This window comes from Argopecten irradians, chromosome 9 (assembly GCF_041381155.1).
Source record: "Argopecten irradians isolate NY chromosome 9, Ai_NY, whole genome shotgun sequence".
NCBI classification, from domain to species: domain Eukaryota; kingdom Metazoa; phylum Mollusca; class Bivalvia; order Pectinida; family Pectinidae; genus Argopecten; species Argopecten irradians.
The window spans coordinates 29245457-29259751 of record NC_091142.1 but is presented as its reverse complement, the minus strand read 5'-3'; the positions used below and the strand labels follow the sequence as shown (position 1 = coordinate 29259751).

At 34.4% G+C, this 14295-nt stretch overlaps 1 protein-coding gene across 1 annotated transcript; it reads left to right on the top strand.

The window, feature by feature from the left end:
• Window positions 1–10268: 10268 nt before the first annotated feature.
• On the top strand, window positions 10269–12416 carry LOC138330928 (uncharacterized). The gene is made up of 3 exons (XM_069278409.1): window positions 10269–10945; window positions 11582–11656; window positions 11796–12416. Exons 1-3 carry the CDS (start codon window positions 10579–10581, stop codon window positions 12281–12283), a joined length of 930 nt encoding a protein of 309 aa, XP_069134510.1. The 5' UTR covers window positions 10269–10578; the 3' UTR covers window positions 12284–12416.
• The last annotated feature ends 1879 nt before the right edge of the window (window positions 12417–14295 follow it).

Sequence of the window (14295 nt, the reverse complement as noted above, 5' to 3'; positions counted from 1 at the left end):
TGACAGCTGGCAATCAGTTAATAATGAAATAGTGCAGGGGTAGATATTATGTCAGTGATAGTAACCCCTGGCATATGGAGAAGGATTAGGCTATTACTCTGCTATTTTCTTAAATAAAGGGAGACTTAAAACTTGAATGTGGCATTTTATAATTGTCCCTATGACATACAATTAAGCAAGGAGTTCATCATAATTGCTATTGCTGCCTGGAATATGCATTTTCATGAATAATCATGCAAAAGTCTCTGCTAGCTACCCCCATTTTATCGAAAAATAAGTAAAACATTGGTGATAATAGACAATATCGCCTGGCTGGCACTCAATCTCTTACAAATACATACATTTTAGAGAACAAGAAATGTTAAACAGTTTTTTACAGAGAAAAAAAAAACAACAAAATAAAACTACTGCTATAATCAAGTTAAAATAACCAGAATTCATTTAATATGGATTATATCGTTTCATAATGACACGGCATCAAAGATTTGAAAAATAGCATGTACTTATACATGTACATCACGAATAATCATGTAAAAGTCTCTGCTACCACAATTTTATCAATAAGAAACAGTTTTTCCTCATGTAGATAAAAAAAAAATGTCAAAATATAGACAATATTGGTCTGACCGAATACTCAATCCATAACAAAACATACATTTCTCTGTTTTCGCAATTCTTTTAGTGATATTGAGCATTTTGCTAGAAAATATACCTTAAAAAATAAACAAATAAGCCAATTACCTCCCTTTATCCAATCCCAATGAAAACTGTTCATGTGAACATTTAAAGAATATAAAGTTTTTAATTTAAAACCCACGTACCCTTTTACAAGTAAGTCAGTTGTCATTTTCAACCCTTGATGGTATACATGCATCTGATCATACTTACATAAGATATTTAACAATACAATGCTTTAATCAAGAAATGCCTTAATGGATAATGCTAATTGGAATTTCATGTTGGGCAATGAGGGTAATGGGTTATATTAGGTGCCAATCTTTCTAATTATCATAACATTTATGAGACCTTTTATGAGAACTCTATTCGTGGGGCCACGGTGGCTGAGTGGTAAAGATGTTCCGACATATTACCACAAGCCGTCCACCTTTCGGTCTCAAGTTCGAATCCAATGTGGAGCAGTTGCCAGGTACTGACAGCTGGTCTGTGGTTTTTCTCAAGGTTCTCTGGCTTTCCTCCACCATCAAACCTGGCACGTCCTTAAATGACCCTGGCTGTTAATAGGACGTTAAACTAATAAAAAAAAAGAGAACTATATTCTACATCGGAATTGGAAACACACACATGGTACCAGGTAATTAAATCACTTTAAATCCTTGATACTGCTGAAGGATATGAAAATAAATAATTAAATAAATCATCACATTAAGGATCTATTTGTAGCTTTTATACATATGCAGAAATGAATTACCTGGTATACCAAGTTCATGCTTCTCTTTTGTTTTATTAATCATTTACATGAATAGATAACACAGCATATTTAATTTTTATATTGAGGAAGATTACCTATATATACAGGTACATGAACTAGTATTCAAAATAGTTACTGTTTCCAAGTGTTATTCATTACAGATGAAAAAATATCAAGAGCAAGCAAATCATATATTTAAAAGTCTATACCTTAACCGAAATGGCTTTCAATTCATGATTTTTTTTTAGATTTTATTTTTGATTTAGAAAAATTTTGAACTCATTTCTCAAATTCATAATTTATCTGGTTTCTAAAATGCTTAAAACTGATGAGGCTCTAGCTGTTACAAGTTTGACATTCACTACTGTATAGTGAGTGTTATAACTAGGTCTCCTTTTACCTAGATACTGTATAATTTAAAAAAAAACAACAGAAAAACTGTTGTTATTTTGGAAATAAAATGTCAAAATAACCTTAAAGGCTCGTGGTATATCAAATTTTATAAATGTAAGTTTTATAAATTTCAAATGATGTAAGCCATGAGTGTAAGATTCTATTCATCAACATTACTAGTATTAATCAAAACATAGTCAAAACTTCAGTGATTCTGACAAGGAAAAAGGGCATTCCATGATACTTAGTTTAAAGTGCACCTTGACCTCAATAAGTGACCACCAGATCAGAGTCCAGGGGCACCAAGAAGATATCAACAACTTCCTTTAACAAGGAAAAAATCTTACAAATTTTCTTGAACATTGTTTTATTTAATTCTAGATCTATTGAATCCTGAGAGAATAGCCAGGGCTTAAGCAGCTGGGTCAAAATTTGATTACTATCAATTCTGTTTTAAAGCAAGAGTGGGTGTCAAGACTTGGATTCAGGTTTGTCATAACTCCATCTACAACTCCAACAGGTACTAGAAAATGGAATTTGAGCTTTAACTTTGATACAGAAATGTGGTTAAAAATATATACTCTTCCATTTAAGGTAACAAAAAATTCCAAATTGATATGGTTTCAAGTCAGAATTATTCATCATTATATTAGTTACTAATACCTTCCTTCATAAGATAGGAATAAATCCTAGTCCAATGTGTACTTTATGTAATATAGAAAGGGAGACAATTATACATTGCCTATGGGAATGCAAAGAGGTGCAAACTCTGCTTCAAAATTTTGAAACTTTATTAGATTTATTGTTTATTCCTTTTGCATATAATAAAGATTCATTTCTTTTTGGAATAGTTTTACAAAATTGTAGCTCTGTTGACAATGAAATTTTGATAATTATGAAACATTACATTTATAAAACCAGATGTCTTAGCAAACTCTTTAAATATCAATGCTCTTATTAATGTAATTAAGGATAAATTTTTTTAGTTCAAAAATATATGTTTTTTAGTCAAAGTGACCATATTAAAAGGCAATTTGAAATAGGCTGGAGGAAATGGAAACCTTTATTAGACCTTTAAGTATATACCTTTACCCTAGTCTTTCACTTAGTATTTTACTACTGCTAACTTACTTTAATTTTCTTTTTATCTTTGGTTAGGGTTAACCGGTTTATGTAGCCGATCAGCACGATTCTTCAGAACAATTTATTTATTTTTTTATTTAATATAATATATTTAAACTATAATATAGTGTATGTGTAACGGTACCTCCTCCCTCTTCTTTCTTCTTCCTTCTTATCTTTCTTCTTTAGTATGGTCTGTCCGTCTGTCTGTCTTGTCTGTCTGTCTGTATGTATGCGAGTGTGTGTGTGTGTGTGTGTATGTGTGAGAGAGAGAGAGAGAGAGAGAGAGAGTGAGAGCATGCATATAATGTGCGTTTATGGTTTGCTATTAATGGTAAAATATATGTTTTTATGGATGTCTCATAAAGTACAATTTGATGTTTTTAAGTATGTGAATGAGTGCATATGCAAGTGTTTGTGTGTTAGTGTCCATTTATATATACTGTGTAAAATGTTTGAAAATAAAAAATTAAAAAAAAATAAATTTCAAATGATGTAGCCATGAGTGTAAGATTCTATTCATCACATAACTAGTATTAATCTCAAAAACATAGTCAAAACTTCAGTGTGATTCTGACAAGGAAAAAGGGGCATCCATGATACTTAGTTTAAAGTGCACCTTGACCTCAATAAGTGACCACCAGATCAGAGTCCAGGGGCAACAAGAAGATATCAACAACTTCCTTTACAAGGAAAAATCTTACAAATTTTCTTGAACATTGTTTATTTAATTCTAGATCTATTGAATCCTTGAGAGAATAGCCAGGGCTTAAGCTCTGGGTCAAAATTTTGATTACTATCAATTCTGTTTTATGTAAGAGTGGCAAAATCAGGCTTGGATTCGACGTGTCAACCGAGATAATCATACAAGTTACAACATCACAGACGTCATTAATAACTACGAAGCCACAATAATAGTGTTCGTCTTACAAAATTTATGACATGACCGTGTTTAACATTGCTAAATGGGTCAGTGTGATAATAATACATGTATGCTAATTTTCACAAAACGCGGGTCAATCTGATGATTCCTGTCGGCATCGATAATTATTACGCAGTAGTTGACTATCACTATAACACAACACAGCAAAATTGTGAAATGAATTTTCATTGTTAAAAAGCCAATATCCGTATCTTTCTTATTTTTTTCATGATTTAGAAGAATGTTGAAAAAAAAATTCTGTTGAAAATCATGCAGAGACAGGACTAAATCGAAGTCAAGATGAGCAATTATGATTCGGAATATTTGGTAAAAATCAAATAAATATTAAACATCTGTTAGTGGGTCCCACTTAGTCAAACAAGCCAAAGTTAGCCGACATTGTAACGTGGTTGCCGAGAACGTCATGTGACTACCGTAACTACAGAACGTCTGTCCGAACTCTTCCGAAAACGGGTCCTGAACTTTCCGACTTCCGTTCGGCAATAATCGTAACTTCTATGGCGACCAGTTTAAAATGAAGGCATGTTTACATGTATCAACTTTCAACAACTGCTGTACCAAAGTTATTAAAAGAAAGCTATAAATATTCTTTAATATATCTTAATTTCAACTACATCTACAAACACTAACAATATCGGACTCGAATCTAACTTGAATTTTTGTTGATATTTACGTATATACATGTAGTGTGGCTTTAACATTATTGACCTGACCTCACCCACCCAGTCTGTACATGTAACTTAAGCCTAAGCAATTATTATGTGTCATGTAAAACTGCAGTGCATACAAATGTATCTAACAATGTTGATCATATCCATTGTCCATTGTTACCATTTTTTCTAGTTTGTTTTCTTTAGTTGTCTAATATTCAGACTACTTAAAGTCATTTCGGTACCTTCTGAAAGTCATTTCGCCATGTTCAATTTATGATACCGAAAAGACTTCGCATGTACCGAAATGATATATAATGAAGCTAATTACAGTGTGAGCCTACTCACTACCGAAACAATATGTGATGACTTTATGCTACTAGCAATTTACATATGCTCAAACATATATTAAAGGGCAGATACATATATTCAAACGGAGCATCTGCCTCAAAGGCGAGTACAGTTGTCAGTTTACCGTGCTGTTAACCCAATGGAATTATTATTTCATATGTTAAAAGCCATATCCGTAGCGTTCTTATTGTTTTCAGAAAGACAACATCATGCATGGTTTGCAAGTCAAGATTGTCATAAATTATTAAACATCTGACAGTCAAAACCCAAGCCGACAGGTTTCCGAGAACGTCATAAACCGGTAACTACAGACTGTAAACAGTAACTTCTCCGACTCTCGTTCGGCGGCAAATTATCGTCATACTCTAGTTTTAGAAATGAAAGCCAAATTGGTACACGCTACCCACAGCTAAACACGGCACACTTTTGGTTGATATTTACGATAACATATTGCTTCCTCACCCACCCAGTTCCTTAACATAACTCACTTTATAGGAAATTTTCTTTGTTCAGCTGTAGCTTTAGTAATTATTCCCATTTCGATCAAAGTCAATTTCGGACAGGTTTCAATATTATGAAATCGTCCGCATTTAATGGTGATATTTCCACATGACCATAGCTATGAGGGATTTTGTTCAGGCTAATAAACTTGAGAAAATACCTGAAATCAAGTGTTACGGTAAATATTGCCCCGTGCGATGACTCTAGTTTTCCACTTTTCGCTCAATAGTCTGCTCTATTAAAGTGTTGAAATGGTATAAACTATGTCTAGAACACAAAATTTAATCAATTTAGTTGTCAGTTACTTGGTAGTTTCATAGTTCAGAGCTGTTTTATCCTCAGTAAATGTTGATTTTCTAGTATGGAAATTTTTTCATCTGCGATAATGTGCGCATGCGAAATGAAACAAAGGTGCGCTCGAGTAGCACTTATACATCCAAGAGTTACTTCCCTTATGCCATTTATATGTTTATTTAACAGTAAAAACACACACACAAAGCTTACAAAGGCAAAATATGCCTAAATATTGTCTTAAAAAATTATGTAAGAAAGGTAAGTGATAACCATAAAGATGAAATTTTACCTGCGTAATGACTACATTGATTTTGACGTCAATCATCCAAATAATACATATAGAGAAAAGTGTTCAATGGCATTAATTGTTGATTTTTGTATTGTAGTTTCAATATAAGTCAAATTATATTTGAAATATCCCGATATTTTTCAATGCTCACTGTTTTTACCTGGGTGTGCCAATCTGGGTACGCGCACCTGGTTGATAGCAGGTGCGTTCCAGACCTGTATCCAAGGATACTATTTATGGAAACACGTGCAGAAAGAATTCCAAACATAAACCAACAGACAGATGATAGGCTCTATTTGTAAGATTGATACAAAAATTGGAATTTTATTGCAATCTGAAAAATAGATGCTTAAAAATAAGAAAAATGTGTGCCAATCTGGGTTACATGACGTTACCTAACGTTATATTTGCAGGCCTACAAAAACAATCAAATATATCTGATAATACTAATATCCACCGATAATGATATTGATGTCTATAACAAGTAAAATGAACAATTACTTACTTGATAATGCCGAAATTTAACTTGAACATCGAGGCGGCTTCAACGTTTTTTACTCAACCGGATACAAACAATACACATTCCTCATAGGGGGCGCGATAGTCTGCGCCATGGTTTTGTGCGTTCGAGACAGTACAAATAGATTAATTTCACTGTTGCACATTTTGGGTGCATTTTGTAACATAAATTTGATGATTAGTGCATACATTATTTACTCATTTTATAATGTTTAGTCACTTCTACAGAAAATTTAAAAAAAGCACTCATTTTTAAATGGTACATTTGCCGGTCCAATCGTTCAGAATAGCTCGAAGGAAGGCGCCGGGGACCACGAAATATCTCGTCTGTTGTGGAAATTTACCGAGAACCTGCGAAATACCACCATTATTCAAAGCTGTATTGTGGTCGTTGTATGTAACATTTCCAAAAACCAGAAATACCGTTTTGTTCAGAATTACAAGGACTATTTCTATGTAGAGTCTCAGATTGTTAAGTTTATTAATTATTTCACTACGACGAATTAAACAGAAACCAGTGGTCAAAATGCCGATTTTTGCCTGTTTGACCCAAAAAATATCACCTTTAATGAATTTTCGTAGCTGACACGATTAATTCAATCGATAGATCACGCTGAGATTAAATTACATTCAAAATATCAGCAAAATATATCGGTTAGTTTCCTTATTACCCAAATCGCGAAAATAAGCGGGTTGATAGGTTTATTTAGCCGTGTTAACATTTCGTTCTAGAACGAAAACTCTGTTATAACAGAGTTTCTCGTTCTATCTCTTCATTTCATACTAACATTGATTTTACCTTTCACCATTTTGTGTCTCTCGATTTATTTATTACCTCAAAAGGTTATCCGTACAGATAGTGCACATTGGAGATAAGTCGTTATCACAATTAGGTCAGCTGGATGGCTTCAAGAAACCATATAGGTAATAGCACTTCAGTCAATTCCGAATAATACAGTGTACAAGTAGTTGTATTTATTTTCAAAAGGTGAATATTGGACATTTGAACGTTTCTCAGTCAACAGAACATTTAAAATGGTGAAAGGTAGCTTTTGTCGTAATGGCAATAGAGGGAGAGGAAAAGTTGCAAAGGAAGAAAGATAAATAGATATGAATATTTTTATTTCTGACGGATGGGCTTCATATCACCAATCTGGTAAAAGTTTATTACTTATATTTCCAATCCGATCATTAAATTTCAAAACAATACATACAATACGTGTTTTGAATTTCCTACTTTCGCTAGTGTTGACGTCACCGAATTCAATAAACGGAACAGCCTTAGCATCAGCCTCTGAATATAGTTCCACCCCAAAACGGTTAAAACAAACGAACAAATGAAAAACGCGATGATATTTTTCAATATATTCTAGTTTGTCAACACGATAATACTATTTAAGGATTAACTTGAATAGATTTTTTATGTTATGGAGATATAACACAAAATGAGTGTACTCTAAATAAACCGCGAAGCGGTTTATGATGAGAGTTTTTTTTGTGTTATATCTCCATAACATAAATAAAATCTATTTTAATCCTTATAATTCAATTTACTAAAGATAATCAACATTTAAAATTCATTTTGGGACTCTTTTGTCTATGAATAATGCGCCGTCATCTCAGCCATTCAGAAGCATTACAAACGGCGACGCCATTTTTTCCTTTAAATAAAGTACCAATGAAAATGCTCGTAACAACAAAAATGAATTAAAAGACTGCACAACACATTTTAAATTATTTGACCGTTGTGTATAGGCGTAAACACTGACGCGACGAAATCTTAAGATATTCATACGCTTGACCAGATGGGAATTCATAACCTGATATATCCTATCTGGTCATTGTTTAACATAGATTAAACGGGAAATTGAAAGTAGAACGGAAATATAGTTCTATGTGTGTATTCTGTTGTGTTCGTTATCATGATTGTCTCCGTAGACTGAAACATCACATCCGAGCCGGATTTCTACTAGTTTCATAATTAAGGCTCATGTCATATCAAATAATTGAACTCGTTTGATAAAGGTTGAGTGTCAATTTGGGCCTTCTGTTGGCCATGACCAAAAATGCTATACTCATAAACATATGACGTAAATTAATATGTACTAGCAAGGGCAGATACCTATGTACTATGCAAATACACAATGTGTCCAAGTCCGGCGATTCAATTCTGTAGAGCTTGTTTGATGTCATAAACTCAATTTGTGATAGATGTCGAATACTTCAAAATAAACTACGCAGCGACACTTAAATTCGAATGTAGCCTTAAGAAAACCAGGACTTTATGAGACCAAACATTTATATTAGAATATTTGCCGGTACTATTTTTTAATGTTTATTTTTTTTTCTATTATTAGGGTTATTTACAATAAGCGGTATACGCATACGTATACGGATTTGAAGGGGCCGGAGCAATAATTATTGATCATATATTGCAGATATTATATTTTCGAGTCTAAAAACTTATATTTATCATACAAATATATACAAATAACTTGAACGTTTCTGTGAGTGTCTTGGTCATATATGGTCTCAAAACGATTTCTCGTTTCGTCATAAATGTACGCTGATTTTTCTGTACATGGGTAAATATACTCATTATAAATAGGAATTTATTACATAATTTGTTTACACCAATCTATATATGAGGAAATATAATATTTTCAACTATTATCCCGACCGTTCAATATAACCTTGTTATATTGCACAGTTCGAAGTTATATTGCACGCTTCCATGGAAACGTTATATTGCACGGTTCGAGATGTTATATTGCACGGCTTTAGGAACACCTCGCTGTTGTTGTCTAGTTTTGTAGAAAACCTCCGAGGAATCGCGCGTAACAGTGAGTTACGTTATTATGACGTCACAAAGGTTCACATTCAATTTCGCGCTAGCTTTATAGATCTCGAAACAAGCACGTCATGTAGACGTCTATCGAGTAGAGGACGGACACAGCGAATATATTAGATCAAAAGGCTGCATACATGTCTAATATTGTTAAAGAAGACAATAAGACATCCAAACCGGAGTTACAACGTGACGTACGTGGTTTATACGTACGTCAATAGGATTTGAAGCTCCGGTGCTGATGATTTTGTTAAGTGATTGTCGTATTCGTTTTATAATAATATTCAACTGAAAAACTGGTGATTATGTAATAAAACAAATATTTCATGGGTTACTGTGCTCTAGTCATAATATTTACCCCTCGGTGTTGGTAATCACCAAATATTATATTGCACTCGGCCTTCGGCCTCATGCAATATAGCATTTGTTGATTACCACCACCTCATGTTAAATATTATGAACTAGAGCACAGTAGGCCATGAAATATTTGTATAATAACCGTACGCAGGTCGTTAGTACAATGGCTGCTTTAGACGACAATGCGTCATGCAACAATTCGCCATGAGACAGCGCAATAACGCGCGATGCGACAGTGTGTTTGTCGCGCCGTACATAGCGTATTGTTGTACGCGTGCTGTCGCATGTTCGCTTCGTCGGGTCGCGACTGGCAACAAAGCGCCATGCGAAGAACGAAATGCGCCATTCGACCGTGTTTGTCACATGGCGCACTGTCGCATTATCGCTCTTTACTTGGCGCAAATGTCGCACAGTCGCTCTTCGCTTGGCGTACTGGCACATGCATGGGTCGTTAATGCAAGAGTCCGACATGACATGGTCTGACGAACCACACTAATGACTATCGTACAGTTCCACTATTTTGAGGTGGTACATGTACAATGTACAATGATAGTGCATTCTAGGTCAAACAGTAGCTGTCCAGATACTACATTGAACAATACACGCTAAGATGTTCACAACCAATCAAATCCAACCAAGCTAAATTACGATAAAGTCTAATTTTCTATTTAAAAAAAAACCTCATACCAGGTAATATTTACCAATAATGATTGTTCCCTTTCAAATACGTATCCGTATATTTTTGAGTATAAATACCTATTGGTAGTCTTATATCTGAATCGGTACTGTCACTCATACTCGGCTGACCTAAATATGATTACGTACCTATATGACGGCCTTCAACGCGTTAGCTTGAATTGATAACCTTTTGAACTTCACAAAATGGCTAAAGGTAGTTTGTCAGTAACCATTCTGTACGTGTTCTTCTGTTTTGTCCATTGTAATGAGAGTAAAGAGAAGCGGATTTTACTTAATGACCCTGCCTACGTCCAGCAACAGATGACCCACCTACAGAGTGAACTGCAAACCCTACAAACTACGGTACTGTCCCAAACTGGAGAACTACAGACCCTACACTCGACAGTGCAGTCCCAGAATAGCGAAATTAAAAGTCTGCAGTCCACCGTACTGTCACAGGAGTCTAAACTTCAGACTCAATCAGGAGATATACACACTCTACAAACCACGATACAGGCGCAAAATGGGAAAATTTCATCACTTGAACAGCTAATATCACAGGCAAACCAAGGTATTCGGAACACATTATCTGTTTTAGTTATAAATCCTCTTTTGAAATAGCCACCAGCTATCGCCCTTTCGTTTTGACTGATCGGTCCTAAAATATAATATGGACAACTAGAGTCATATATATGAAATTTTGAGACAGATCCCATGACTACTTTCTGAGAAATAAGTGGTAAAGCGCTTCAATTCAAATATCAAAATCCAAGACTGCTGTTGTCAACCATTTTATTGACCGATCGGTCCCAAAATGCTATACCAACAACATGGGTTCTAACTGAACATATGCATGGAAAATGAGGAAGATCCCTTGAGTAAAGACTTTCTTAAAAGTAGCGGTAACAATAATTGCTTACGGACGAAAAGTCATAAAGAAAAATTATGAAGAAATAATGAATATTTGATAATTTGTGGAAACACACAAAACAGTGACGACGAAATTTTCATCGCAAATTTTACTACAAAGGACACTGAAAATAATAGAATATTTTAAGACGATCAAAATGACAATTTTATCTAAGTTGATTATGATTAGCATTTGCAAATTTGAAAATTTCGGATAGAGCAAACCAAATTCAACAAAGGAGCGACATTTAATTTTCTAAGTAAAACTTCGTCGTTAACTTCACATGTCTGACTTCAGATCGAGGCGGTGCTACATTTGTCCGCTGGGGAAGGACCGACTGTCCAGCCAACCTGACGGAGTTAGTATATTCAGGTAAGTAGAATTGATCAATCAAGCTATTATCTTATATCCTTGATAAATATCCACCACATAAAACAAAAAATAACTTATAAGTTTTATGCTTATTTGTCAATTTTTAATAATGTATACAACTGATATGATTTATGTGCAGGCTACGCGGGCGGGTCTTGGTATGGCGATACAGGAGCGGCCGCAGAATATGTATGTTTGCCTAGGGACCCTGTTTGGGGACCATACAGTAACTTAACAAACGATGACTACTCAGCGAAAATGTACGGAGCTGAATATGAAGCAAACCCCGGGCATACGCCATTTGGAGCGAAATCTCGCGACGAAGAAGTGCCATGTGCGGTCTGTAGACCTAAATCTTTTGCCTCCTCTTTGATGATACCGGCGCGGACCACCTGCTACAGCGGCTGGACGAAGGCGTACAGCGGGTCGCTGGCAGCGGGTGAATACACTCATAACGCGGCATCGCAATACGTTTGCGTAGATGAACACGCACAACCTTTAGACGGAGGAGCCGACACCAACGATAATGGGAAGTTGTTCTTCGCTGTAAGAGCTCAATGTGGATCACTCAGATGTCCTCCATACGAGCAGAATAAATATCTTTCGTGCGTTGTCTGTATGAAATAACGTTTTCCTGTCATCGCTTTGAAATACAAAAATAAAAGAATTTCATAAGCGATCAGTGTCAGTTGTTATAATTTATAAAGATCTTCGGAAAGTTTCAATTTATCTAAAACTTGCAGTATGATATGAAGAAGAGTTGTTGCCTGATTGAGAGGTTGGAAAATTCACAGAGCTCTACATCCTGGTTAAGAGATTAGACACACGTCTATCTCCATTTATTCTTCCAAAAATTCAGTATATTAGAATAACCCATATGCATCAAAGGTTAAATTATCTCCCCTGAACCGTACAAAATGCAATCTACTTGCACTCATATATCCATATACAAATTATTTTTCTTCTTTCTATTCTTAGCAGAACGTATACGTGTATAATATCGGAACATCATAGTTAAAAACCCATTAGTTCACTAAAGATTAACTAAGGTAGTCATAAGCAATCCTGAATTTTAACGTGTGTTTCTGAGTTGGCATTCTTTAATTTTAACGAATACAAAAAGTAGGAGTACACCAACAGCCATATGGTTGTATGTATGTGGTGTTTTATTAACGGTTGCATCCATATCTGTCCAGAATAGATGTATCCATATCTATCCTGAACAGATGTTCATGCTTTCAGCAACTGAAAATCACCTTATTATGCTAAGCTAGTATGGTTTAAATACATAATATGCAAGGATAAATACAGCACCGCATCAAAGCTTGAAGTGCATTTACGAGTAAGGGTAATATTTTTTTTTTCAAAATGACTATCAAGATGATCATTTCTTCAAATCGTTGTATGTCTAATTTTCTGATACATGCTTCTTATGACACCTTGTTACAAATAGAGACATTTATATTTAGAAAATCACAAAAATGTTTGGGTCAAGGTAAAAACCTGACTTTAAACTAGATAGAAACCTCATCAACTTGACCTTTCAAATATATCAAAGTAACCAATATCAACTATCCGACCAGGTTGCGTAATGACCATCCAATAAATCAGAGAAATGTTTAACGGAATTAGGTTCTGAAAATATTTGGTTGTATCTTTTATCTTTCAAACTTTGGAGTATGGTTATGAGGTATCGCAAAAGAGAAGAGGAGTCAGGACAGCATGTATGTGTTTGGTTCAGATGAACATTAGCAAAATTATGCAAAACATGGCTAGAACATCGTTTGGCGTTATTGTTGAATGACGAGGAGTATAAACTGAACGATTACCGTTCTATTCCCACCACGGCTCGCTCGCTGGTTTACGTTTATAATAGGATTAAATAAAATGATATATCTTTTATCATACAAATATCTAGATATGCTATGTAATTTGCCCATGAACCTATTTTATTAAAATTAGATGTTACTATAAGGGTTATGCATGTATAACATTGGATGTGAAGGGCTGTACGTATACCGGAAGCCTACATTTCAAAAACATATATCAGCAAGTATGTTGTGATAATGATTATAGTCTGAATTATAAATGCATTCCACAACATATATGTATTTTGCATATGCATAATCGGCATGTTTTCTTTCATTGCCCTTAATAAATGTTTTATAATATGATATTTCATCACGACAACGATTCTATAATGTACATGTAAGTATCAATTGCTAGTGAACTACTATAATTAATATAAATGTATGCATAGGTCAACTCCAGGTAAGTACATTTAGTAAGAAACGTGTATGATACAGACCATAATTGCAATTTATTTTACCTTTTTTCCTATTGTTATAAAATGCAGGCGTAGCGGAAGCACACGATGTAAATAATCCTCTTAATAAATTCATATAGAAAAACCTAAATAAGTAATGCATTATAGTTCAAACCCTGTAAAATATGTTAATGCCAGGGTGTAGGGTTAAATCGGAAAATTGATAAATTTCTTTGTTTAAAAAATTACAAGTGAGGTTTTAAAGGCCCACTACCTTTCCGAAACGCAAAAATTATTAACTTACCGTTAATACTACATTTATCATCACCTTCCGAACGATTTGATTAAAATAAATAAAATGTTTATTTTCATA

Coding starts and splice junctions, on each gene's coding strand:
- LOC138330928 (XM_069278409.1), top strand. CDS start 10,579: ATGGCTAAAGGTAGTTTGTCAGTAACCATTCTGTACGTGTTCTTCTGT. Junction 10,946..11,581: donor AATATCACAGGCAAACCAAG/GTATTCGGAACA, acceptor GTCTGACTTCAG/ATCGAGGCGGTGCTACATTT. Junction 11,657..11,795: donor GACGGAGTTAGTATATTCAG/GTAAGTAGAATT, acceptor ATTTATGTGCAG/GCTACGCGGGCGGGTCTTGG.